Below are 25250 nucleotides of genomic sequence, written 5' to 3'. Positions count from 1 at the left end.
GCCAGTCTACCAGTCTACTTCCAGCCACTTCCAAGACAAAAGCCAGAGCCCCGACAGCAATGGGGCGGATTCGCGCCAAGTACAGCGCGGAAGAGCTCGACGCAGCTGTCCAAGCTGTCCTCGCAGGGGCTCGCATGACGACGACACGCGACAAGACGGGCATTCCGTATAACACGCTCAAAAAGTACGTCGCGGACGCGCGCAATGGCATTCAGTGCACGCCGAAGCGCCGCGGACCAAAGCCGCTACTGCCACGGGAAGCTGAAGACTGTCTACGAGACTGGGTGCTGGAGCGACAAAGGGTGGGGCACCCGGTGAGCCGCCACGACCTTCTCGAGAAAGCCCAGCATGTTGCGCAAGTGGTGTGTGGTGTCTCCGTGGGAGAAGGGTGGCTGGGTCGCTTCATGCAACGCCACCCGTCTCTCACGCTCCGTTCTTCGCAGTCTGTGTCGAAGTGCCGGAACGAGATCGAGGAGCAAGATCTATCCGTGTTGTTCTCGTCGTTGGCCAAGGTCATGATCGAGGACAGCATGGGTGCTGCGCGCGTGTTCAATGTAGATGAGACCGCGGTCAACACTACTAGGGAGCACAAGCAGGTCATTGCTGCGAAAGAATCTAAGAACGTCTGGCACAAGGACGTCAAGACGCACTTCCACCTCAGCTTCATAGCGTGCGGCAGCGCAAGTGGATTCGTTGTCCCCCCTCTCTTCACCCTTCCGGGGAAGAGTGTTGACGACGATATCCTGGACAAGTGTGACATTCCGGGCGCTGGAGTTGCCATCACGGAGAAAGGGTTCATGAGATCGCCCCTTTTTGCTCAGTGGCTGCAGTTTTTTTCGGAAGGGGTCTCTACTCCTATTAGACGCCCGCTACTGCTTGTAATGGATGGGTGCAGCTCGCACATTTCGCTGCCAATTGTTGACGCTGCTGAAGCGCTTGGAATTATTCTGGTCTGTTTGCCGCCAAACGGCACCCATCTTCTCCAGCCGCTAGACGTAGCGGTATTCTCGCCTTTCAAGATATCTATCAAGCAGCTACTGGACAAGATGCTGCCAAGTATTGGCGATGGAAGTGTGGACAAGCAAACTGTGTTGGGGGTCGCAGCACTGGCTTGGAACTATACCTGTTTGGGCAGCAATCTGGTTGCTGGGTTTAAAAGCTGTGGCATCTTCCCACTCTCGCGCGTCAGTATGCATGCTAAACTAGAGAACTTCGAGCACAACGGCCTGTCGGAGCCGCTCCGAGAAGAAGCGTGGGTCCAAGTCGTCGATATCGTGAAGCGAGAGATTCTTATCCTACCAGTTCGACCCTCTAAGAAGCAAACCAAGCGCCGTCGGAAGAATACGGGCGGGCGAATTCTAACTCGCAAGATGCTTGAAGAGAAGAGCGAGCCGTTGAGCAGCACCAAGCGCGGAAAGCGATCGTTGGCGAAGAAACAGAAAGGGGCGCAGGAGCAGCCAAGGATAGTGATGGAGGCGTGGGATTAGCTTGTAGAACCTGATAAAACCATTGGAAAGACTTGGTCCCTGTCATTATGATATGAGCCAGTTTTGATAACACCTAGCCCTTGCTCGAACCTGTACCGTCGAATGGACAGCAATCCATAGTGAAATCCAGTCTAAGATGGACATTAAACTGCTTGGTGGCTCGACTCGATGTACCATGTTGTCAACCGTCCAGGACGCTTTAAACTGCAGGTCTCTATGCCTAAAAAACCACAAAAAGTGCCCTGTGTCTTAGCTCTCGAACCTTTCAAGTAGCTTCTCAATCCGACAATTAGTTTTGAAGTTACGGCCGTTTGTCTGCATGCCTTGCCGGATGGACATTAAACTGCTGATTTGCCTTAACATTGTGAACACTTCCCCTAACATCCGCGATCAGCATTTAGGCCCTTGTTCAAGTGGAGAACGTGTTCTGGGCTGAAAATTTCTAGCGATATGATTGGATAAAACTTTGGCGTGAATCGTACAGTTTTTGCTCGTTCGTGTTCTAGGAGCTCCGATTCCAGAACACCTACACGAGGTGTTCCCTGGGGAGCACATTTGTGCCAGGAATCACGGGCAAGGACAAGGCAGGTTTGTCTCCTCCTACGCCAATCAGCGTCCGAGTCAGGAAGCCCGTAGGAAGCCCGACAAAGTGCTCGACAACAATGCTTTCTGTGCGTTGCCGTGGGCGATGGCAACGTCGAAATGCTTTATATGTGCATCCAGTGGCTACTCTACGAGGTGTTGTTGCATGCCCAAGTGTCCTCACGCTAGGGCCTGCCGTATAATTACAGCTAGCTCACGCACTAGCGAGAGGACTCGGTACATGTGCTTGGTGGCGATTCAAAAATGACGGGAGGTCAGCAGATAAAGTCCTCCGAAATTTACTTGGACAAGCCCAGCACACGTTTTGAAAATCACAAGCACAAATCGTGCCTTAGCCAAAAGCCCTAGCCCGCACTGTAGCACAGAACACATTCCCCACCTGAACAAGGGCCTTAAGAGCCAATCGACGGAGATACGAGCAGAATGGCATGGATTGGCGGGTAGGAAACCGCCAATCGCTCTGTTTCCGCCTAGTGCAGGCTGGATTAGCTTATTCCGCCTTAACTCGGCCTCACCATCGCCGCTCCTAATTCGGCCACGAATGGTCGACCCGGAATTAACATGGGAATTAGCTAAGTCGGGGCGTAATTTAGAACGATAAGGGATTAGAGTTATGCCAGAATTATCACGGCAGAATAAGTGAAAGGCACAATACTTTATCATTTCTCAAAAATAATGATTTTCTTACTGGAAAACGGATTTTTTTGATATTCATAATTAGTCTGAATTCAAAATTAGTCTGTCACTGTTGGGGCCAGACTAATAATTGTGATCCATGAAAATTTTGCTATTCAGATTTAGTCTGGGCCAGACATTGCCGCTTGCAAATACTTTGCCCTCTAAAATAGACCACGCCTGTCTCTTAATATGAGTGGACACGAGATAGGCGAGGGCTGATTTAGCTTTATGCTTTGGTGGGGGCCGCTTTTAGGCCCAGAAACTCGGTTTGGCCCGTCTAGAATAGCATTTCTGCCTTTCCAAGTCTTGCAAAGCGTGAAACAGACCCCAACCTTGCATCTTAGACCTGTGCTGGCGAGATATATAAACCAGACCTAGGTATTAATTAAGAGCTTGCTAGACTAAAATCGAGATTATTAACGAGATAATAAGCATGCGTTGGCCAAAATATCTGCAAACGGCAATAACTAGGGCTTCGCGAAGGCTGGGATAGGATTGGTTAACTCACCTTTGATCGCCATTGATTAACTGAATCCGCACGCTCCACGGGCATCTTCTGCGGCTGCTTCGCAGCCGCAGAATCTGCCCGACAATGTATCGCCACTATGGTCACGACGTACAACCGATTTCAGAGCAAAATCAATGACGAATCTAACTCGACGAATTTGCAAATGAACTGGACCAGCCTCCATCATTCTTGAGAAGTCTAAAACACTCGGTCAATATACATCACTTACTGTAAATTGACCTAAAGACGTTACCGGTTCATCACCGGTGTCGATTGGAAGGGGGGACATCGCCCGAATTAATCCTGTTTGGGCTGGGCTATCAGCACTTCGTCGCTTCCTATCCCAGTATTACTGTAGGTACACTACTGTACTTCTTGTCATTTTTTTGCTGAACAATTATTCAATAACGAATTCTTCAATAATCAATTCCATTTGAAATGTTCAATTACATCTTGTGAAAATTAAAATGTATCCATTTGATTTTCGACTAATATTAATCGAAACCATGTGTTTCTTAGTCAAGCATGGGTCATGGTGACCTGGGTACTGTAACTCTTGGCACGTGTGCAGGTTCCCCAGCCATTGCTGCTGGTCCATCGGCAAATATTGTACAGAGCGCACCGGGTAGGTACAGTACAGTGCAGTGTACGGAGCTTTGATCACAGACTATTCTAGGATATTCTGTGGCCAACGGTGTGCACCACTGGTCTTGCTGGGCCATTGATGGGCAAACCCACTTGCACATCAAGATCAGATGATCGTCGGCAGTCATCAAAAACTACGGCACTGTATGTCTCCAAGACTCCAGCAGTTTTGGCCGGCGACCACAAGGGTCATTTCAGCTTTCGCCTCGGCCGTTTAACGTCTCTTGCTACAGGCAGACGGGATGCCTCAAGTTCCCAGCACTCGGGCGGCATCACGTCTGACGACGCTCCTGCTAACTCTGTCGGTGGTCGCTGCAGCCTCCTACCAACTCGTGTCGGCTCACGCAGCGCTACGCGGCGACGATCACGCTGAAGACGATGGCAACTTCGTTGCTCGCCGACTCAACTCCTCCCCCACCGACGAGGACAAGGCCGTGCCGTTCAACTCGTGGGACAACACCATCGACACGCTGCAATACGGACTCGCGTTCATCCTCGTGCTCTTTGCCGCCCACCCGCTCGGACTCTTCTTCCCCAAGTGTTTCAAGCTCCCTCTCATCACGGGTTATTTGGTCATCGGTATCATCGCCGGTCCGTTCGTCGCCAACCTGCTGACGGAAGATATCGTGACAATGCTCTCCAACTACGTGAGTGCTCTGGCGTTGTCGTTCATCTCGTTCCAGGCCGGTCAGGAGATCTACCTACCGGAGCTCCGGCCGCAACTCAAGTCCATCATGATTCTTCTGGGCGTTCTCTACGTGACGGCTATGATCATCCTAACCTCTGCAATTCTGGTGGCGGAGAGCGCCTTCTTCTACGATGACATGGGATTCCTATGCCAGTTGGGTATCGCGCTCATGTTCGGGTCCATCTCGGTACTCGGCTCGCCTGCGACCGTGATGGCCATCAAGATCGAGCTCAACAGTGTGGGTCCGTTCACGAGTCTGATGCTTGGCGCGACGATGACGGCGGAGTTCGTGGTGCTGGTGTCGTTCTCGATCTCGCGTATCGTGTGCTCCATTTACTGCGCCAAGCTGGACGTGTCGATACTCAACCTGGCTTACACTATGGGCGTCGTGTTGGCCAATATCGTGGTTGGCGTGATCCTGGCCGGCGTCATTATCCTGATTTTCAAGATACCCGGCGGACAGCCTCACCACGATGAGCACCATGACGTTGGGATCTCGAGACCGAGTATGATTTCGCACTTCGACGAGAGGATTAGCCACAAGATGGCCTCAGTGGATCGAGACTCGGCACCGCATCCGCACAACGCTTACAACGACGGATCGGACGCGGTGAAGCCCTCCTCGTGCTGGTCTAGCAACGTGTCGTTATCACTTAAGGGCCTCATTTGGTTGACGATGGGGTACGTGTTTTACATTTCCACCACCACCCTCGCGGAATTGACCGCCGCCGCATACGGTCTGTCATGGGAGATCAAGTTCGAGCCGCTGCTCGTGCTCATGATTGCGTCCTGCATTGCTGGGCACAACTCGGCAATTCGTCACGACATGCATGTGATCCTCGACACGGTGGCGCCGTACATGTTCTTGCCGTTCTTCGTCATGACGGGCGCGGCGTTAAAGCTGGACCAAGTGCTGGCTGCTATCCCCTTGATGAGTCTGTACGTGATTCTGCGCTACGTGGCGATCTTCATCGCCTGCTACTTTGGTGGACGCTTCCTGCTCAAGCTTACCCCGATGCAGTACAACAACTTGTGGCTGACCATGACGCCGCAGGCTGGTGTGGCGCTAGGTTTGGCCAACGAGGTGAAGGCGATGAGCAGTGAATCGTGGGCTGCCGAGTTTTCGGCGACGATCGTGGCTGCCGTGGTGGTGAACCAGATCATTGGTCCTGTGCTTTGTGCGATGGGCTTGAGCCGAGCGGGTGAAACGCTACAGGACCGTGTCATGGATAACGACATGTCCAAGGAAGATATCGACAATTCCGACTTGAGCATTCAGGACGGCCGGTTCAGCAGTATCCACGGTGGTGGGTTGAGCAGCATCCACGGCCGCAACTTTAGCAACTTCAGCCAGTTTGATGCCAGTCGACGGATGTCAGGGGCGTCGGTGACCATGGGCAACGGAGACCCTCGATCGCTGCTGCCGTTCTACAAGGTGCAAAACGCCGTTGTGATCGGCGACGACGAAGCTGCCTTTGAGATCGCGCTCAACTTGTCGCTCTACGGAGCGCAGGTCAACGTGCCTCTGCTGGACGAGGAGCGCACCAGCAAGTGGAAGAAGATGAACGAGACCATTCTCTCGCGTACCGCCAAGGGCGACCTCATCTCGTACAAGAACACCCTCAAGGACCGTGACAACGCGCAGGCCATGTCGTCGGCCGACGTCCTCATCTTCACGGGTGACGCCAACCGCACTCGGGAGAACGTGCATCTACTCAAGTCGCTGTTGGGCGCGTCTCACCCGCGTATGATCGCATTCGTGCCCGATTGCAAGTTCAGCAAGGAGATGAAGGCACAGGGAGTGCTGGTTATCCAGCCGTCGATAGCCCTGGCCAACATTGCAACGCGTATGGCGTTGCTGGACCAGAAGCTAGCCGAGGCCTTGTCCAACGAGATCAGTACGACGAGCGACTTCAACACGGCTTCGTACTTCTTGCGCGCTGATGGTGGAGAGCGTGGCTCGTTGTCGGAGATGCGTCTGGAGGGCCGGCGTCTGGCCCTTGGTCGAAGCGTGGTGAATCACCACTCGGTGGATTACGATCGCCTTGCGGAGGTGTTGGCCGCGGAGAACTTGCCGATGCCTCCTCCGCCGTCGCGTGTGGCCATGTTCGGTACATCTGGCGCCACATTCAACCCGTTTGCGAGTGAGCGCGACAACAGGTCGAACTTTTTCGTCATGCACGATGAGCGCGAGCTTGGTGGCGCCCACAGGGTTCCTCCTGGGCAGTTTGTGGCGCGCACACCTCGCATGAGCGCGTCTCCGTCTGTGCGTCCGGGGGGCGGATTCAATGCTTTGCACACTCCGCAGAGGCCGGAAGTGCACCGTTCGCTGAGTCGATCGCGCAGTTTCGACCAGAAGTATCGTTGAAGCACTTTAGCAAGGTAATTCCCTGCTGACGCTACAAGGAGGAAAGCAAGACTGCAGCAAAGGGCGAGCTGTCTTCAGCTTGTCGACGAAGTTTAGTTGTTATTAATTAGGTAGGTAATTCACTTTGTTCATGAAAGTCTTTTGGAAAGGTAGTTGAATCATCGTTACTGTAGGAACTTATCTAGGCAGGTACAGTTGTATTTTTGCTCCAACAAATTCCATTCGCGAGCAGACTGAAGTCAAAGCGGGCGACAAGCGATCTTATCCCCCGCCTCCTTGATTGCCCAGTCAACCAGGGCCATGCAGCATGTTCTGAGTCAAACCATGCGATGCACGAACGGGTAACGGACGTTGACTGTTGACGGCCGCACATGCAGGATGGCGACTTCGATATCCCACGGACACAAAGTTTACCACCAGCAGGCACACGGCACGACCGGATTTTTCACCCAGAACACAACTCAAAACGCCACACACGTGAACAATGGCGCTATGCCGCTCAACGAAAGTGCTGACGATTTTGTCCTTCGTCTTGCACTTGACCATAGTGGCCTCAACCAGCACACTACTGCGAGGGAATACTCGTGGCGAAAATGAAGACTATCTCGTCGCACGCCGTCTCAACTCCTCCCCGCACGACGAAGACAAGACCGTGCCGTTCAACTCATGGGACAACACCATCGAAACCCTCCGTTACCATCTCGCCTTTATCATCGTTCTGGTAGCCGCCCACCCGCTCGGACTCTTCTTCCCCAAGTGCTTCAAGCTCCCTCTCATCACGGGTTACTTGGTGATTGGCATCATCGCCGGACCGTTCATCGCCAACCTGTTGACGGATGGTCTTGTGAATATGCTATCGAACGATGTGAGTGCTCTGGCGTTGTCGTTCATCTCGTTCCAGGCCGGTCAGGAGATCTACCTACCGGAGCTCCGGCCGCAACTCAAGTCCATCATGATTCTGCTGGGCGCTCTCTACGTGACGGCCATGATCATCCTGACGTCCGCGATTTTGCTGACGGAGAGCGCCTTCTTCTACGATGACATGGGATTCCTATGCCAGTTGGGTATCGCGCTCATGTTCGGGTCCATCTCGGTACTCGGCTCGCCTGCGACCGTGATGGCCATCAAGATCGAGCTTAATAGTGTGGGTCCGTTCACGAGTCTGATGCTTGGCGCGACGATGACGGCGGAGTTCGTGGTGCTGGTGTCGTTCTCGATCTCGCGTATCGTGTGCTCCATTTACTGCGCCGAGCTGGACGTGTCGATACTCAACCTGGCTTACACTATGGGCGTCGTGTTGGCCAATATCGTGGTTGGCGTGATCCTGGCCGGCGTCATTATCCTCATTTTCAAGATTCCAGGTGGCCACCCCCACGGGAGCCACCACGGTGAAGCTCAAAGGACCAGCATGACACCGCACCACGGACACAACGCAGGCGTGGACTCAGCGTCTTCGTGCTTGTCTGGCAATGCGGCGCTGTCACTAAAGGGCTTCATTTGGCTGACGATGGGGTACGTGTTTTACATTTCCACCACCACCCTCGCGGAATTGACCGCCGCCGCATACGGTCTGTCATGGGAGATCAAGTTCGAGCCGCTGCTCGTGCTCATGATTGCGTCCTGCATTGCTGGGCACAACTCGGCAATTCGTCACGACATGCACGTGATTCTTGACACCGCCGCTCCCTACCTGTTCCTGCCGTTCTTCGTCATGACGGGCGCGGCGTTAAAGCTGGATCAGGTCGTGGCTGCCATTCCCCTCATGAGTGTGTACGTCGGGCTTCGCTACGTGGCGATCTTCATCGCCTGCTACTTCGGTGGGCGCTTCCTGCTCAAGCTCACGCCCCGGCAGTACAACAACTTGTGGCTGACCATGACGCCGCAGGCTGGTGTGGCGCTGGGTTTGGCCAACGAGGTGAAGGCGATGAGTGATGAATCGTGGGCTGCCGAATTCGCTGCAACGATCGTGGCTGCCGTGGTGGTGAACCAGATCGTTGGTCCTGTGCTGTGCGCGATGGGTTTGAGTCGAGCTGGTGAAACGCTGCAGGACCGTGGTGTAGACGAACATGACCAGAAGAATGACCACAGCACCAAGCAGCACGATGCCGAAGCCGGCTATACTGAGTTGGGGGAGCGTAGATCGACCAGGAGCAGGTTCTCCGTCTTCACCAACGAAGGTCCACAGACGCCGTCGCCATTCTGCAAGGTGCAAAACGCCGTTGTGATCGGCGACGACGAGACTGCTTTCGAGATTGCGCTCAACTTGTCACTCTACGGCGCGCATGTTAACGTCCCTCTACTGGACAAAGAGCGCGCCGGCAAGTGGAAGAAGATGAACAAAACCATCCTCTCCAGCGCCGTCAAGGGAGACCTCATCTCGTTCAAGAACACTCTCAAGGACCGTGACAACGCGCAGGCCATGTCGTCGGCTGACGTGATCATCTTCACGGGTGACGCCAACCGTACGCGCGAGAACATTCGCATGCTGAAGTCGTTGATGGGCTCGTCGCACCCGCGTATGATCGCCTTCGTACCGGACTGCAAGTTCAGCAAGGAGATGAAGGCGGAGGGAGTGCTGGCGATCCAGCCGTCCATTGCCTTGGCCAATATTGCGACGCGTATGGCGCTGCTGGACCAGAATCTGGCTGAGGCCCTGTCGAACGAGATCAGTACGACGAGCGACTTCAACACGGCCTCGTACTTCTTGCGGGCTGACAGTGGCCAACGTGAATCCGTGTCGGAGATGCGAATCGCGGGGCGCCATTTGGCACTTGGTCGAAGCGTGGTGAACCACCACTCGGTGGACTACGATCGCCTTGCGGAGGTGCTGACCGCAGAGAGCTTGCCGATGCCGCCTCCGCCCTCGCGAGTGTCCATGTTCGGTACATCCGCCGCGGGTTTTGACCCCTTTTCAACGCGCGGGGAGACCAAGTACCAGCACTTCGTCGTTGAGGACGAAGTGGTCCGTGGCGGCGCGGACCAGCCACACTCCACCCGCTCCAGCGTCCACTTCAGGATTGTCAGCACACCATCGTACAGTAGCTAGCGAGCGCCAGCTCGGTTGTGCATTAATTTACTGCTCGACTTCATTTGTATCACCGAGCGCCATCGTGCAGAGCTCTTCCAGGGGTGGAAGATGTGGTGCCCGCGCCAGCCGGGGCAAATAGCCAGGACGAGCGGAAGATGCCTGGGCGACTCGACGAGTGGGCGGGCTCCTGGGCTCCATGGCTGCTTCCTCCCTTTCCTGCCTTCCCGTCTCCAGCGCACAGCAATCGTCCGCGTACGATGCCGGACCCTGCGCGCAGGGCGCGGCGCTTGTGCTCGCCCGTTCCGTCCCCCCATGCGTGTCGCAGGAGGGCGCGAATGGAGCCCGATGCGATTCCACGATTAGCGAGCTGCCCATAGGGCCGCGCTTTGACTGCTGCTTTGTATTGCGGCCATTTGGTGTTTGGTTTCAGCGGCGGACCGATGCAGACCATCTCGGAGGACTTCGTGCCGCTGTCGACGCCCGGCGCCTCGGCCTCCGCGCACGCGGCCGACAGCAGCACGTCGTCCACGGAATACGGCGGCGAGCTGGCCGTGCCCGTGGAGCAAGTGCACCTGTCCGAGGAGGAAGGCGACGCGGCCGCACTTGGGAGCGACAGATCGGCCGGACCCCTCCCCGGCCAGGAGTGGCCCGGGGCGCCCAGGAAAAGCCTCGACAGATACGTGCCCGTGATGATGAGCGTCGTCATCGGCGCGTACTTCGGCGTGGGCGCGCGCGTGCTGCTCACCGAGTTCGCCGACGTCATGCACGCGAGTCAGACGGAGCTGCTGGAGCTGCTGGGCTTCGGCTACTTCCTGCCGAACGTCGCGGGCTGCTTCGTCATGGGCGTCGCGACTCGGATCAAGCCCGTGCTGCGTGGCCAGTACGAGGTGCTGCTGACCGGAGTCACCACGGGCTTCTGCGGCTGCTGCACCACCTTCGCCAGTTGGGACCTTGGCGCCGCTCTCATGTTCGTCCACGGCCGCTGGCTCAACGCCATCTTGATGCTGGCGGTGCAAGTGGCCAGCGCCATGGTGAGTCTTCGGGCCGGCTTCCACGTGGCCGAGGGGATCGTCCACCACCTCACGCTGCAGGAGTACCCGTTCCGCAAGCCGCCGGTGAACCTTGGCCAGCTCAATCTGGACCTGGACAGGAACATCAACCACTTCAGGGAGATCAAGATGCACACGTTCGGACCGCTCGTCGCGCGACGAGTGCGCGCTACGGAAGAGTCGCTGGCTATCGCTCGGGATTCGTGCATCGAGCTGATGGCGGAAGTTACGCAGGTGGAACACGAGCAGTATCCCGTTCACCACCACAACGCTGCGTGGATTCTGCCTGCGCTCCTCTTAACGGCGCTCTTCTGGGCATTAGCCTTCTGCGGCTTCGACAACTACCCAAGCTCGCGACTGCTGGCGCTCTGCTTGGGCCCTTTCGGTGCACTGCTGCGGTGGTACTTGTCACTGTACAATAGCAAACCTATGTGCAAGAGGTTCCCGCTTTTCACGTTCCTGCCGAACGTGGTCGCGTCGTGCCTCAGCTGCGGCATGGAGATCGTCGGCAGTATTACGTTCCAGAACAGCGCGTCGGCGTACCGTCATTTCGTGATGTTCGGCCAAGGAGGCGTCATGGTGGGCTTCCTGGGGTCTCTGTCCACGGTATCGACGTGGGTGAACGAGCTGGATGGGCTCTCGTCGCGGCGTTTATATTGGGCCTACCGCTACGGCTTCAGTAGTGTCATCGTCTCGCAGCTTGCGAGTGTTATTATTCTCGGTATATACGACGCGTACGGCAGCGATCCTCTCCTCGGATAGTGCTGCTTGGAGGCGCCTGCTATTATGTGGTTAGCGTAGGCGCGTGGTGCTCTTCAAGGGCACTGTACATGCGGCTGCAGTGAATAAGCTCGGTTCAAATGCCGTGTAAATGAAGAGTGGTTTACTATCCGATCATTGCCCACCGTAAATCCCGCGGAACCCGGCCACTCAAGGGTCCACATTGAACATCGCCCGCACAACAGCCTCCGTGTCGACACGAAGTTGTGACGATTCCTCGTAGTCGCGGATATCGGCTTCAATCGACGCTCTCGACGCCTCTCGAACAGCGCGCAGTGCAGCTTCAGCTCCTGCAGGGCGTCAATAAATTCAATCACCGACGCCAAATGAAATCCACTCCACTCGAAGGCCACGTACCAGCCATAACTGCGGCATCTTGCCGCGCCGAGACGCGGTTAGACTCGATCGTCGACAGCATCGCCTCCCCGACACAAATCACCTCCACTACAAGATCCGAGAAACACAAGCATCCGCTTTATAGATCGTCGTCACGGCCTTGACTCGCTCCAATCTGGTAGAGTCACCTCCAAAGCTTTGGAAAGTCTCCGAGCACTTGGCCGCGTCCTCCTCGGACAGTAGTCGGCACCTGTGTCCCGCACCAGCGCCACACTCCCTGGTTACTGGCTGTTTATCTAAATAAATGTAGTACTAACGTGCTCACGTGAAGCTGCGCTTGCCGTTGCTGGAGTACACGCGCAGTAGCCTCCTGCCCATGACGCACTTGAGCGGCTGCTCGAACTTGCGCTGGAAGAACCTGCCGACTCGCGGGTACACGAGCTGCGCGCTCTGCGTGCTGGCGTCCAGCGCCAACGCCCCGTGCCGCTTGGAGTGCTTCAGCCTCGGCTTGCTGCCTGTCGTGTCCTCCATCACGAGCTGCGCGCGGAAGTCCTGGCGCGTGGCGGCGGCCATCGCACTCGAGTGCGCACTTCAACTTGCCGTTCTGTTCCTAACTGCAATAACAGCAGTTATGGTTTTAAAAGTGATTTTCTAACGGCGGTTTCAACCTGGTAATGTAACGAAGCTCGAAAGAAAAGGTCAACTTTTGTATTCGAGAAGAGATGCCCGAGCTGTCCGCTGACTGGCCGCGCGTGCGGCGTGCGGCGCTGCTGCTGGCGCTCGTCGCTGCGTGCGTGGTGCCGAGTGTGCGCGCGCTCGAGTTCCGGTGGGAGGACCTATGGGAGACGGCCATGTACCACACGGGGCTGGGCTGTACGTGGGCGATGGAAATGTATCCAAGAGGCCGTTGCGTCGCTGCTGCCTACTCACTCCACTCGCTTCTATCCTAGCAGACCAATGCACATTCGTGGACAAGCCGTCGCAGGCGGTGCGCACCCATCTGCAGCAGAACCTGAAGGGCCAGGAGCGCGCTGTGGAGTCCGTGGTCGGCGCGATCGAAGCCTGGGAGTTCTCGTGCGTTGCCTTAGTGCTGCTGGGAGGTATCAGAGGGTGAAAGCTAATGCTGCTGGGTGTTGCTAACGCTAGACGGACGTCAACGAAAGATCGCGCGCCGCTGGTGCTGGCGATCACGGGCCCAACGGGCGTGGGCAAGACGGAAATGTCCAATTTGATTGCGGAGGCGCTGTTCAAGCGCAAGAAGAAGCTGCCCAACAGCGAGAAGAGGGTGCCGTCGGGGTTGCTGATCTTCCGGTAAGATATGCGGCGGTATATGTGGTGATTGGATTGGGTTTTGATGAACTTAATTGTTCGATCTGATGGTGATCGTGTGGAATGCTTGGCAGTGGAGAGGATTTTAGCGATAACTTCACGAACCCCATCACGGAGTACCACACGCAGATCAAGACCAGGCATGAGTTTATGGCGCGCTGCATTTTTTTTAGGTAGAGATCTAACCAGTTTGTTGATATTGCAGACTAGCTGAGCACTTGCACCATTGCTCTGGAAAAGCGGTCGTAGTGATAGATGAAGTCCAGAAGGTGATTCCGCACACGCTTGACGGTAGGAGATTTTTAATCTCGTTGCTTGTATGTTTTCCCCCCCACTTATTGTCTGCGCTGCTATCTGACTAGTTCTAATGGAGGCCGTAAGCGAGAGTTCTCAGTTTTCCTATTACAAGCACGGAGTAACCAAGAACATCGACACCGCCAACGTACGTAACCATGGTTATGAATTGGAACGTGTCTATTATAATTGGGATGCTTATCTTTCGTGTACATTCAGGTGATTTTTGTGCTGGTGTCAGACATTGGCGTAGCAGACATGGAGCAGGTCATGATTCAGTACGAGACTAGGGAAGAAATACCCACTGTGCAGCTAGAACGGGTGGTCAAGTCGGCCCTCGATGATCAGTGGAAACGATTGGACTTTGGCAAAATGATCGATCAGGTACGCAGTAGTTAGCTCTTCGTGATCACGCGTTCGGATCGGCGATAACACTTGAGTGGCTTCTGCAATTTTCCTTTGAGTAGGTTATTCCATTCCTGCCGTTCGAGCACCAGCACATCGTGGAGATCATTTCCCTAAAGCTGAGGCAGTTGGACGAAAACTATCGCGGCAAATACTGGCACCGTTTGTGGATCGAGGTACGCCCTGCGAACTTATTCTTCAGTGACAGTAGTGCTAGTCTGCTGACAATATCTCTTTCGCATGAACAGGATAATATTGCCGACTACATGTCTCGCCTGGACTCGGTACACTACAAGGTTCGCTCCGCAGTGATCAACGGCAAGGTCACGTCCAGCAAGGTGTTTGCCAAATACGGCGCCCGGGACGTGGAGACGGGTCCGATCCAGCTGCTCAAGTCCAAGTTGCTGCGCTACCTCCGCCCTTTCAACCCGGACGCGGAGATCCGGATATCGCAGGACCCCGACTCGAAGGAGGTCTCAATCGTGTCATGCGCTCCAGAGAACGCGAAGAAAGCGTCCAAGAGCAAGAGCAAGTCCAAGCAGAGCAGCAGCAATAGCCCAGTCGACGACGACTCCGACTCCGATGACGGCGGGTTCGTGAGCGTCGACTGCGTCACGAAATGGTCGGGTCGGTTCGAATAGCTCGCGTTTTGACATCCTTACAGCCTTAGCAAAAAGCTCTGAATTCACTGCAACGTTACATGTACCGAATTTTCTAGCATATTGCTAAGTACATATGTCCCACATTGTACTGTAATAAGTGCGTTTTCCTTCCAGCCAATAGGAGATCGGTATCTTGGGGGGAGGATTCAACAGCTCCATTAGGCGAAAGGGGGCGACCTGAGCACTTCTGTAGCTGCTTACTTACAACCAAGACAGCGATGAGCGGACTCGAGTCGTCGGAGATCTGGGGCGCGGAGGAGGAGCTGGACCCGGAGGTCCTGCTCATGTCGAACGAGGAGCTGCGGCAGCGTATCCGGCTGCTGGACAACAACATCCGCATCATGCGCAGCGACATCCAGCGCATCAACCACGAGAGCAACTCGCAGCGCGAGCGCATCAAGGAGAACAACGAGAAGGTCAAGCTCAACAAGCAGCTGCCGTACCTCGTGGCCAACGTGGTCGAGGTGCTGGAGCTCGAGGACGACGAGGACGAGCAGGACGGCGCCGCCACGGACGTGGACGCGCAGCGCAAGGGTAAGAGCGCCGTCATCAAGACGAGCACGCGCCAGACCATCTTCCTGCCCATCCCGGGCCTCGTGGACTCGACGACGCTCATCCCGAACGACCTCGTGGGCGTCAACAAGGACAGCTACCTCATCCTGGAGAAGCTCCCGAGCGAGTACGACTCGCGCGTCAAGGCCATGGAGGTGGACGAGAAGCCCACGGAGGAGTACAGCGACATCGGCGGTCTGGACAAGCAGATCCAGGAGCTCGTGGAGGCTGTGGTGCTCCCCATGACGCACAAGGAGCGCTTCGAGGCCATCGGCATCCTGCCGCCCAAGGGCGTGCTGCTCCACGGGCCCCCGGGAACGGGCAAGACGCTGCTGGCGCGTGCCTGCGCCAAGCAGACGGACGCCATCTTCCTCAAGCTGGCGGCCCCGCAGCTGGTGCAGATGTTCATTGGTGACGGCGCCAAGCTCGTGAGGGACGCGTTTGAGCTGGCCAAGGAGAAGTGCAAGGACGAAAACCGTGGTGGAGCCATTATCTTCATTGATGAGGTGGGTGTAGTTGGCCACGTGGTGGAGATACTTTGCCTACCTAGTGACTGACTTGTTGTGATGATGACTTGTGCTGTTGTAGCTGGATGCCATTGGTACGAAGCGATTCGGTGGCGAGCAGTCGGGTGACCGTGAAGTACAACGTACGATGCTGGAGCTGCTCAACCAGCTGGATGGTTTCACCAACAACACGAAGATCAAGGTGATTGCTGCCACGAACCGTCCTGATGTGCTGGACCCCGCTCTTCTGCGTTCCGGACGTCTCGATCGCAAGGTTAGTAAACTCAACCTAGTATAAATGACCAGGTTGCCCTGGGTGGTCAAGCAGACTGACGAACGTGTGCTGTTTTGTACACAGATTGAGCTGCCGCACCCGACCGAAGAAGCGCGCGCTCGTATCCTGCAGATTCACTCGCGTAAAATGAACGTGGACACAGAAGGTAAGCAGCGGGAAAGCTGCAGTGGCCACTAAAGCCTATGAAATCCGCGACTAATTCTGTTCCCGCTCATTCACCTTGCAGACACCAACTTCGATGAGCTGGCGCGTTCCACTGATGACTTCAACGGCGCACAGCTGAAGGCGGTATGTACACGTCGATCTTCTTTTTCTGGCCAACATTAAATTGACCATGTTTAATGTTTTTGCTGTAGGTCTGCGTGGAGGCTGGTATGCTGGCACTGCGCCGCGAGAGCAACGTGATCAAGCACGAGGACTTCATGGAGGGAATTTCCGTCGTAGCAGCCAAGAAGAAGGCTACCCTGCAATACTACGCTTAGAAAAAGAGCCTCGTGCGCCAAAGAAAATGGAAGTACACTGCAAATGAAGCGTTTGGTATTTCGATGAAGCTGTTTTATCACAAGTTCATGCACATGCAGTGCTCAACCTCCTCGTTGGTGGTGTATTAGCAAAAGGGCGACTGGAGGTCGTTTTGCTTTCGCGTTTGGCACACGGGAGTTTCCCAGGCGCCGTTTTGCATGTTGTATTTCAGTACTGCAGAGTGAGTGAGGTGTCGGATGCCCACTTGGAGACAATAGGACCGCGTCCCGACGACGCCATCACAACGCGGGCAAGTTATCGCGTCGGCGGGTGAGATGGCGGACTCCAAGGCCGTCCAGCTGAGTGATAAGTCCCTACCTCGCAATGAGTCGGAAGGACGCAGCTCGGGTAAACGGAAGTCGTATGACCAAGCAAAGGTGAACGCAGGCATCCAGGTTCGTCAACTGCATTCCATGAGAACACCCTTTTGCTCTAACTTGAGTGATGCATTACGTTCTCCATGTTACTCCAGCAAATAGTACGAAAAGGCTCAGCACACTTGCTGCAAATGCTCGACGCAAGCAAACCCGCGCCAACGGAGCTGGTAAGGAAGTTGCTACCCTTTCAAACCTAATGAATGATACATCGTTTGATGTCATGCTGATATGCTATGACGCAGGATTTAGATCTTGATGCATTCTACTACTCGCGATTGCGTCGTCGCACCCAATTTGCTCAGCAAATTAGCAACACTCTTTTAGCCGCTGGAATTCCGGCTGATGCCGCCGCTGCTGGAGCAGAGGAGGCGGCAAGTCCCAGCAAAAAGCGTGCTATCGGCATGACGCTGTCGCCCGGAGAGGAATATGAAAACTACCAGAAAGTGCAGTCCACCATAATGGGGGAACGCATAATTGAGGACGGCATGGATGCAGTACAAGCAGAAGATGACGAGGATGAGGAAAAAGAACCGTTGCCCCCCATCGCGTCAAATATGAAGGGCCCCTCGCTCAGTCGAGCAATGACAGTTAAGGCTAAAGCACCAAGTGACGATGCGGCTGAGCGTGAAGAACTGAGAAGAGCCGCTGGAATTACGATTCGAGCTGCTCCCTCACGGAGAAACGTTGCGCTTCACACGGAACGGACGATCCGTGGCAAAGAAGACCTAGCACGACCAACCACTCGCATGATAGACCCCCTTGGTCGCTTTCGTCTGGTCTGGGACCTTCTAAGTATCAGCTTCATTTTCTACAACGCAATCGTTTTGCCGGTAAGTTGGGAATCCTGACACGTTTTACTGTAAATTTCACCATCTGACTATACTTGTTGTATGCTACGTCGTTGATCCAGTTTAAGGCCTCATTCGATGTAAATGCCGACGACAACCCGTTCGAAAGTGTCTTGGACGTATTTTTTCTTGTTGACATTGTACGCCTTGGCCTGTTATACGCTTTCGTGTCAGTTGAACCAGGGACTAACAGCCTTTGTTTTTGTGGTGACCATGTGTAGATTTTGACCTTTAATACGGCTATCGAGAAGGATGGCTCCATTCGCTACAACCGGAGACTGGTAACTGAGCGCTACCTGCGCACCTGGTTCCTAATAGACCTGATCGCGGCATTGCCGTACGGCTACATCTTCACTGAGGATCACAACTACAGCGCCAGCTTGCGGAAATCCGTCAAACTGCTCAGACTTATCCGATTGCTGAGGTTGCTCCGTATCTCGCGCATCGTGCGGCGGATCCAGAATGCCATCTTTATTCGATCAACTCTCAGCTCCCTCATGAAGTATTGCCTCATGGTCGTCTTCATCAACCATTGGTTCAGTTGCACCTTTCACGCCATTGGGGCTTCAGACATCGAGCGCAGCTGGATCAAAACGATGGGGCTTGAAGAACCCTACGCGAACAAGTGGGATCGCTATGTCGCCTCACTATATGTCTCCGTTCAGACACTGTAAGAACTCGTCTGGTTTCCCATCGTGTACTTTGATATTTAACATTTTTATTTCTTGCTTGATGCAGGTCTACAATTGGCTTCGGTGACATCTCTGCTCAGAGTCCAAACGAGCGTCTGTTCTGCGTCTTCGCTATGATCGTTGGTGGAGGCTTCTTCGCCTACGGAATTACGAATGTGAGGAACTAAACCCAGTCGTTACCAAATTGAGGTTGATTTACTAACTTGTTATCGGTGTCTTCAGATTGTGGAGCTTGTCTCCAGTTTGACGATTCAGGAGACACTCTTTCGACAAAAGATTGACGAAGTAAATGAGTACATGAGTGCACGGGAGCTGCCTGTGAAACTGCGGATGGAGATCCGCGAATTCTACCACAACACTCGGCAATCGCGAGAATCCAAGCTGAACTCGGAGCAGCAGATTCTCAACGATCTGTCGTCCAAATTGCGCTCAAAAATTGCACTCAGCATTAACGACCAGTTCCTCCGCAAGTTTCCTTTCTTCACAGGCAGTGAACCCAATTTTCTGATGGAGCTGGCGTTGAATATGCGCGTGATTCACTTCGCGCCGCTTGAAGACGCCATCATCGAAGGAGAGATCGGGCACGAAATGTTTTTCATCTTCCGCGGTGCTGTAGAAATCGTCAAGCAGAACGTGCGCGTTGGAGTTCTCGGTGAGAACCAGTACTTCGGTGAGATGGCGATCCTGAGTCCTGACAATCGACGTACTGCCACTGTGAGAACGCTTTGCTTTTGCGAGCTTCGAATGCTCTCTCGCGCTCGATTTCTCGAGGCGCTGGCGCTGTTCCCAGCGATGCAGTCGAAAATGGCGCAAATCGCGCAAGTCCGTGCTACGACTTCGAACCAGGAGCCGGTCGCTGAGAAGCAAAAACAAAAGTTTTCTCAGTTCAGCGGGAGTAACATCATCGCCACAGCTGCAGCAGCGCTCTCTCTGTCTCCCCCGACAATGAAACCCGAGGCACGATCAAGCAATGCAGGGCGACCGCACGTTGTTACCCCTGCCCCTGTGACTGCTGCAGGGGACACACCGACGACGGCAGCGGTGACGAAGGTAGCACCACCGGCAACAAAGGCCACGACGATGGCGAAGTTCGCGCCGACACCGTCGCCACCACTGCGATCAGTCAGCACCTTCCAGCCCCCTTCGCCCACTCGCCACTCGTCAGCTGCACGGCTACCACTGGAACAACGGCCTTCAGAGCGATTCACTGCACACCTTCGCGCACCAACGTCCGTGCGAATCAGCAGCAACGTGCGTCGGAGCTCTGCTAATCTGGGGGCAGCTGGTGTGAGTGCAGGGATGTCTATTATGATCAGTGAGGTTTCTTCCTTACTGGAGGAGGCTACTCGACGACAAGACTTGCTCCTCAGCCACGTGCTCAAGCTGAAGAAAGACCTCGACGAGATTCGGAAGCCTGACCGGGAGCGACTCAGCAGAAGAGCGAGCGACAACCTGTCCGATCTCATTGCGAACGGCACCAAATAAGTTCAACTCGCTGATTCCCAGTCCTTGAACGAGCTCAGGTATCAGATGGTTGAAGGCTCTGCTGACTGGAGAGGGACAAGGTACGAGTCCAGGTCTGCTCGGTCGACTCCTTCTGGCAACTGTAGCCCTCTCTTACGTTCGAGCTGCTCTTGAAGCTGATCGTAGTGTGCAAAATCGTCCCAAGCGCTCGAGCGGCTGTCGAACTCGGTGAAGATCGAAAGAAACTCGTTCGCCTGCAGAGTAAACAGTCGTTTGAACACGAATCCTTCGTCAGAGCGCCCACCACTGGACAACCAAACAAACCTAAGTCTCACCTCCTCGAACAATACTTCCTCGCAATCCCGGCAGGACGTGATCGACTTCTTCGTGGGCGTGTTGCTCATCTTGACCCCCGTGAACACGTAGTTGGGCACGTCTTTGACCAGCAGCCACTCGACGTGGAAGAAGCCTTCGTACTTGAGCTTCTCCCAGAGCTGGAACTGCGAGTCGGTCCGCACACCTGACGTCATCTGAGCAACCCCGTTGAAGTGCTTTGTGCCACAGACACTAACTCAGCAGAGTATTAATACAGCAATGCAAGTCAATACTACCACACTTTACAGTGCTTTGGTGAGACCATACGCAGAGCCAACAGAATCCCACCTGAAGAAGAAGAGAACGGGCCTCACTGCCGTCAAGTCGCTCTTAAAGACCTGGTCCAGCAGCGCGTTGTGCAGCGTGGTGGTGCTCCAGATGCCGAACTTGAGGCTCTTGTGGAAGTTGCCCTCGCTGAACGACTTGAGCACGAAGCAGCGACACGTGGAAGTCGTGAACACCTCGCGCACTAGCTCTGCCTGCTGCGCGTTGATTGCGCGCCTCTCCTCCGCATCTTCCTCATTGGGTGCATCTCCGCTTCGAGAGTAACGCGGCGCGAGCTTCGGTCGCCGCTTCTTCTTCTGCTTTACGCCGGCAATGCTCGTCATCGAAAAATTTACAAATGGCAGATAATTCAACCTGGGTTGTATCATGTTTACATGCTATTTCATAGGCTTGAGCCGAAAAAGCAAGAGAAAGTACACAACATAACTGTAAAAAGGGGTTGGAAGCCTGACCTCATTGTCTGAAAAGGTGACAAGAGGACTTCGTTGAGCGTGTGCGGGATATTTATCAGCAGAGACCACACAATTTAGCAGCAGAGACCACAAACGATGTGATTGGTTAATTATAAGTAGGCCTGCCAAGGAGCCGACAGCCATCCATGAAAGCCGACTGTGATCGCACGCAACGCAATTCAAGATCTGACAAGCACTCCAACGACCCAACCAAGCTACCATGTCCACGCCTTCTACCCCGGCTAAGATTACCATCCTAAGCGGCCTATGGAACCGCGGCTACCACGTCGTCCGCTGCTTCATGACTGCTGATGAAGTCGCGATGGCTCTGGCGGGCGTTGATGCCGTGCCAGAGTCCAAGTGGTTTAGGTCGACGGCTACCGAGAAGCGCCGGGAAGCTGTACTGAATTTGTCTGATAACATCAATGCTAACCCACCTATTTACCGACTTGCCTACGAGCGTTTGGTGGATTTCGCGTCGCGCCTGCACCATGCGTAGGCTGTCGACAAGAAGTGAAGGCTGCCCACCCGAGGAGCTGCACCGCGATTTCCAGCCCACCGAGACCACGGCAGCCATCAAGAGACACGAGTGGGTACAGTCGTCGGTCATGGTTGCCCTTCACGAGGGAACGAAGCTACTAGTGGTGCCGGAGGCTTTCGGCGGGAGTGCTGTTCGTTCTAATACTGTGGAGTTAGAGCTCCGCGCAGGCGACATGGTGCTATACCGTGGGGATCTGCCCCATGCATACCCCGTGAGCGCGGACCGCAACGTGCACGTCGTGGCGCGTCTTCTGGTCGACGGTATCGAGCATACTGGTGCGGCGGAACCGGTTGCGTGGGGATTCTACCGCTGCAACTACTGCTTCAAGCGCTGCGAGTCCAAGCGTGCGCTCTCAAACCATGAGCGCTACTGCGACAGCAACCCGAACAAGGAGGAGGTCGCTCGGCAGCGCAAGGCCAACAACGACAAGGGGGCCTACTGCGCCAAGTGTAAACACCATTTCAGCAAGAAGAACTCCTACGACGTCCACAAATGCTAGGCTTAAAAAAAGTAGTGTAGGTGTTTATTTTAAATTACAATAAAGTCTACACAACTTGGAGCCTTACCACTTTCTTCTTCTTCTTGTAATACTAATTATTATTATTATTATAACTATTATAATAAAAACTAAACCTTAAAAAATGTATGACGCGTTTGTAGGGGATTTATGACCTACGCTAGGGAGATTCCGCATTATTTCTTATAAATTTTACTGACCTTAGAAATATGTTATTATTTTCACGCTGTTAATGTAAGACATCTGCATTATAAGTTTTATACTACATATGACCGACTATACAACTGTTCCATCCAACAAAACAAGTGAATGCAACTACAATAGGCTATTTTACTTATGAATCCGTCAACTTCATCATGGATATTTATGGTACTCTCATGGATCCTTCACGTTGATTCATGGATCCGAGTAGGTCATCATGGATTGTCGACGGCAAGATCATGGATCTAGGTTAATTCTAGTATATATATATGCTGACAACTTTTTTATCGGTAATCCTTTATTTTCTAGAGCTACAGAAATTTTTCGACAATAGTCGTCATGGATCATTCAGGTGTTTTCATGGATCCCGGTGAAAAATCAAGGAATTGCTAGTGTTCGGTCATGGATCCACGTGAAACCTCGTGGATATTATAGTGTGCACTCGCCGTTTCTTACAGGGATTCATATATAATATAGGAACCCTTCCTTTGTATACTCTATAAAGCAGACAAGTAATCATGGATAAACCGCTATACAATCATGGATCAATTCAGCGACTTATAGATAAAGCACTTTATGATCATGGATACAGAACGTGACTCATAGATATCGCACGGATGGATCATGGGTCCGTATGAGGACTCATAGATACAGCAAAGTAGATTCATGGATCCATACGACGTCTCGTAGATAAAGCATGAGTTTTATATGAACAGTCTTACTAAGGCTTCTATAGATTACATAGAACCTGCAGGATAACTACTGAGTACAATGTTTGTGGAATGTTTAGTTGATGTATAGAAAAATGCAATACCCCGCCCTTATCTAGCTTCTGATGACCTATCTGTAGTTTTTGATAAGCATGCAGTAGCGGCCCTGAATACCACAAGCGATGAACGGAGACTCGCCCACAACATACTCGCCTGGGACGATGCCGACACCACGCTCTTCTACTTCGCATGTCACGGTAGTGCATCGGCGAGTGTTGTGACTTGTGTTGCCGCAATTGGTGCAGGTATACTCGCTCCGAGTCGCGGCATCGGCAGACCGTACGTTCTCGTCAAAGAACTCACTTATTTCTTGGGCCGCATCGTCTTCGTCTGACACCTCACAGGGCTGTAAAAGGCTTAAAGCTGCCTTTTTCGACCGAGCAGGTCCTTCTCCACGGTTTTTGGTGCGTTTGGCAGCTCTAGTAACATCAGCAACTTCCGTAGATCGTTGGATCTGTCGCCCGGCTTGTAGATACAATGGAGAATGCTTCACGGCGCTTGTCATCGACAAAGTATCGTAGAGAGGCAATCGGATGTTGACAGCCGAGAAAGCATTGTAGAGTTTTGGCACCAAGTACGCCTGGTGAAAATAGTGGCATGTGTCGTACATCGGCAACGGAGAGTCTTTTAGCTTAGATCTTGAGAATATTACAGCTTGGATGTGCCGACATGGCACTTGCAGCTGCTCAGATACCATACAACGTGTACAGGTACCTTTGTCCATATCCACCTCAGCCACAATTGTGTTTCCACAGACATTCCGCTCGTCAAAAGCATCAAACACGTAGAATAGAGGTTCCTTTGCCGGCAAAACGTTTTGCTTGGCAATGTGTTTCTTCTCTGCGTCTAGTAGTTTTTTTAGCATGGGGGGTCACATCAAACTTCGTTACGTGCCATTTTTCTGAGCAAGTTCAATCGTTTCTGGCAAACACTAACCGCACGAGTACAAAACGCCATCAGCGAGCTGAGTACCAAATTTTCGCGTGCACGAGTCCAGAGTAGGCCATTGTTGTCACCTTCGATGCCGCTAGTAGTGCGCACCCCGAATAGTGGTAGTGGATCCCCATGCTTAGAAACAGTGCCCCAAGATTCATTCAGCCACGACAATTCCGCGGGCGTTGGCTGCATGTTACCAACCACGCACCGTCGGTTGGACGGATGCGACGAAGGTACTCGAGTACGTATTCTTCTACCACCTTGCCACCCGCACACTTAACAATGCCAGTTGGGTATCTTTTACGTAAGCGATCAATCGCTGCATCGTATGCCTCCGAAGTCTCCGTGGATTGCAGCTCGAAAATGTCGTCATTCAAACGCTCTTGGTTCAGCTTCAAAGACATAAACCGGTCCATGGTGTTGAAGCGAATATGCAACGAGCAGAACTTGAGATGAACCTGTAGACCGAGTTGGGCGAGGAGCACTTCAGCGCCAAGCTGTTTACCTCTATCACAAAAGGTAGGCCGGTCGTGCAAGTGTAACCCAGCCGCTACACATTTGCAGAAGAACCAGGCGCAATTGTCGACAGTCTCCTTGTGTATATACGCCACGGCAACAAGAACATTCTTCTTTCTCCATCCTTTCCAATGAGGGTCAACCATATTTCATTGTAGCCCGGGTCCTTCATATGGGTTCCATCACACTCCCATACTGGAAGGAGGCTATCTTGTAGCTGGACAGCGCTTCCAATCGACCAAAAACACCTAAAAAATCTGCCTTCCGCGTCTAGTTGAAGGCACACTCTGGATCCAGTGTTTTTGGCTGCAAACTGGGTAAGAAAACTAGGTAGTTTACCGAATTCGTCGACGGGATCATTCTTTTGGCTAGCCTTCGCCTTCCGAATGGCACGGTACACTAGGGAAGGATGCGCAGAGAGGTCGAAGCCGTCGATTTGTTTAATACTGTTCACTACTCGTGCCTTCGATGTGTCGTGTCCTTCCACGATGGCCTTCCACGATGGCGGCCTTGAACCCTGGTAATTCCACAATATCTTCAA

General features: G+C 53.6%; 12 protein-coding genes across 12 annotated transcripts; 9 read left to right on the top strand and 3 right to left on the bottom strand.

Annotated features, from left to right (window-relative positions):
- Positions 1-404: 404 nt before the first annotated feature.
- On the top strand, positions 405-728 carry PHYSODRAFT_494214 (hypothetical protein; the record flags this gene model as incomplete). The annotated part of the gene is made up of 1 exon (XM_009525466.1): positions 405-728. A coding segment is annotated over one exon (324 nt), but the record flags the coding sequence as incomplete, so codon positions are not given.
- Positions 729-944: 216 nt separating this feature from the next.
- PHYSODRAFT_451895 (hypothetical protein) lies at positions 945-1382 on the top strand (the record flags this gene model as incomplete). The annotated part of the gene is made up of 1 exon (XM_009525465.1): positions 945-1382. A coding segment is annotated over one exon (438 nt), but the record flags the coding sequence as incomplete, so codon positions are not given.
- A 2781-nt stretch (positions 1383-4163) lies between these two features.
- On the top strand, positions 4164-6977 carry PHYSODRAFT_489923 (hypothetical protein; the record flags this gene model as incomplete). The annotated part of the gene is made up of 2 exons (XM_009525464.1): positions 4164-5831; positions 5964-6977. The coding sequence occupies 2 exons, from the start codon at positions 4164-4166 to the stop codon at positions 6975-6977; spliced, it is 2682 nt and encodes an 893-aa protein (XP_009523759.1).
- Positions 6978-7461: 484 nt separating this feature from the next.
- PHYSODRAFT_329080 (hypothetical protein) lies at positions 7462-10023 on the top strand (the record flags this gene model as incomplete). The annotated part of the gene is made up of 1 exon (XM_009525463.1): positions 7462-10023. The coding sequence occupies one exon, from the start codon at positions 7462-7464 to the stop codon at positions 10021-10023; it is 2562 nt and encodes an 853-aa protein (XP_009523758.1).
- A 674-nt stretch (positions 10024-10697) lies between these two features.
- Positions 10698-11816, top strand: PHYSODRAFT_489038 (putative camphor resistance CrcB protein; the record flags this gene model as incomplete). The annotated part of the gene is made up of 1 exon (XM_009525462.1): positions 10698-11816. The coding sequence occupies one exon, from the start codon at positions 10698-10700 to the stop codon at positions 11814-11816; it is 1119 nt and encodes a 372-aa protein (XP_009523757.1).
- A 540-nt stretch (positions 11817-12356) lies between these two features.
- Positions 12357-12719, bottom strand: PHYSODRAFT_450801 (hypothetical protein; the record flags this gene model as incomplete). Its single annotated transcript, XM_009525461.1, has 2 exons — positions 12357-12420; positions 12496-12719. Coding segments are annotated over 2 exons (288 nt in total), but the record flags the coding sequence as incomplete, so codon positions are not given.
- A 293-nt stretch (positions 12720-13012) lies between these two features.
- Positions 13013-14902, top strand: PHYSODRAFT_557277 (hypothetical protein). The gene is made up of 10 exons (XM_009525460.1): positions 13013-13043; positions 13124-13244; positions 13317-13481; positions 13574-13645; positions 13705-13790; positions 13862-13941; positions 14013-14177; positions 14261-14374; positions 14447-14682; positions 14800-14902. The coding sequence occupies exons 1-10, from the start codon at positions 13022-13024 to the stop codon at positions 14837-14839; spliced, it is 1101 nt and encodes a 366-aa protein (XP_009523755.1). The 5' UTR covers positions 13013-13021; the 3' UTR covers positions 14840-14902.
- A 174-nt stretch (positions 14903-15076) lies between these two features.
- On the top strand, positions 15077-16695 carry PHYSODRAFT_557274 (hypothetical protein; the record flags this gene model as incomplete). Its single annotated transcript, XM_009525459.1, has 5 exons — positions 15077-15918; positions 16001-16192; positions 16277-16358; positions 16440-16501; positions 16570-16695. Coding segments are annotated over 5 exons (1304 nt in total), but the record flags the coding sequence as incomplete, so codon positions are not given.
- A 650-nt stretch (positions 16696-17345) lies between these two features.
- PHYSODRAFT_493261 (hypothetical protein) lies at positions 17346-20137 on the top strand (the record flags this gene model as incomplete). The annotated part of the gene is made up of 6 exons (XM_009525458.1): positions 17346-17942; positions 18023-18100; positions 18182-18630; positions 18699-18807; positions 18875-19584; positions 19780-20137. The coding sequence occupies 6 exons, from the start codon at positions 17346-17348 to the stop codon at positions 20135-20137; spliced, it is 2301 nt and encodes a 766-aa protein (XP_009523753.1).
- A 41-nt stretch (positions 20138-20178) lies between these two features.
- Positions 20179-21099, bottom strand: PHYSODRAFT_491572 (hypothetical protein; the record flags this gene model as incomplete). Its single annotated transcript, XM_009525457.1, has 4 exons — positions 20179-20370; positions 20452-20683; positions 20780-20966; positions 21042-21099. 4 exons carry the CDS (start codon positions 21097-21099, stop codon positions 20179-20181), a joined length of 669 nt encoding a protein of 222 aa, XP_009523752.1.
- Positions 21100-22079: 980 nt separating this feature from the next.
- Positions 22080-22247, top strand: PHYSODRAFT_447347 (hypothetical protein; the record flags this gene model as incomplete). The annotated part of the gene is made up of 1 exon (XM_009525456.1): positions 22080-22247. A coding segment is annotated over one exon (168 nt), but the record flags the coding sequence as incomplete, so codon positions are not given.
- A 1080-nt stretch (positions 22248-23327) lies between these two features.
- PHYSODRAFT_492653 (hypothetical protein) lies at positions 23328-24122 on the bottom strand (the record flags this gene model as incomplete). Its single annotated transcript, XM_009525455.1, has 1 exon — positions 23328-24122. One exon carries the CDS (start codon positions 24120-24122, stop codon positions 23328-23330), a length of 795 nt encoding a protein of 264 aa, XP_009523750.1.
- Between the last annotated feature and the right edge of the window lie 1128 nt (positions 24123-25250).

The sequence above is a fragment of the Phytophthora sojae genome (genome assembly GCF_000149755.1).
Source record: "Phytophthora sojae unplaced genomic scaffold PHYSOscaffold_3, whole genome shotgun sequence".
Classification (NCBI taxonomy): Eukaryota; Oomycota; class Peronosporomycetes; order Peronosporales; family Peronosporaceae; genus Phytophthora; species Phytophthora sojae.
This window is presented reverse-complemented; position numbering and strand designations above follow the sequence as displayed.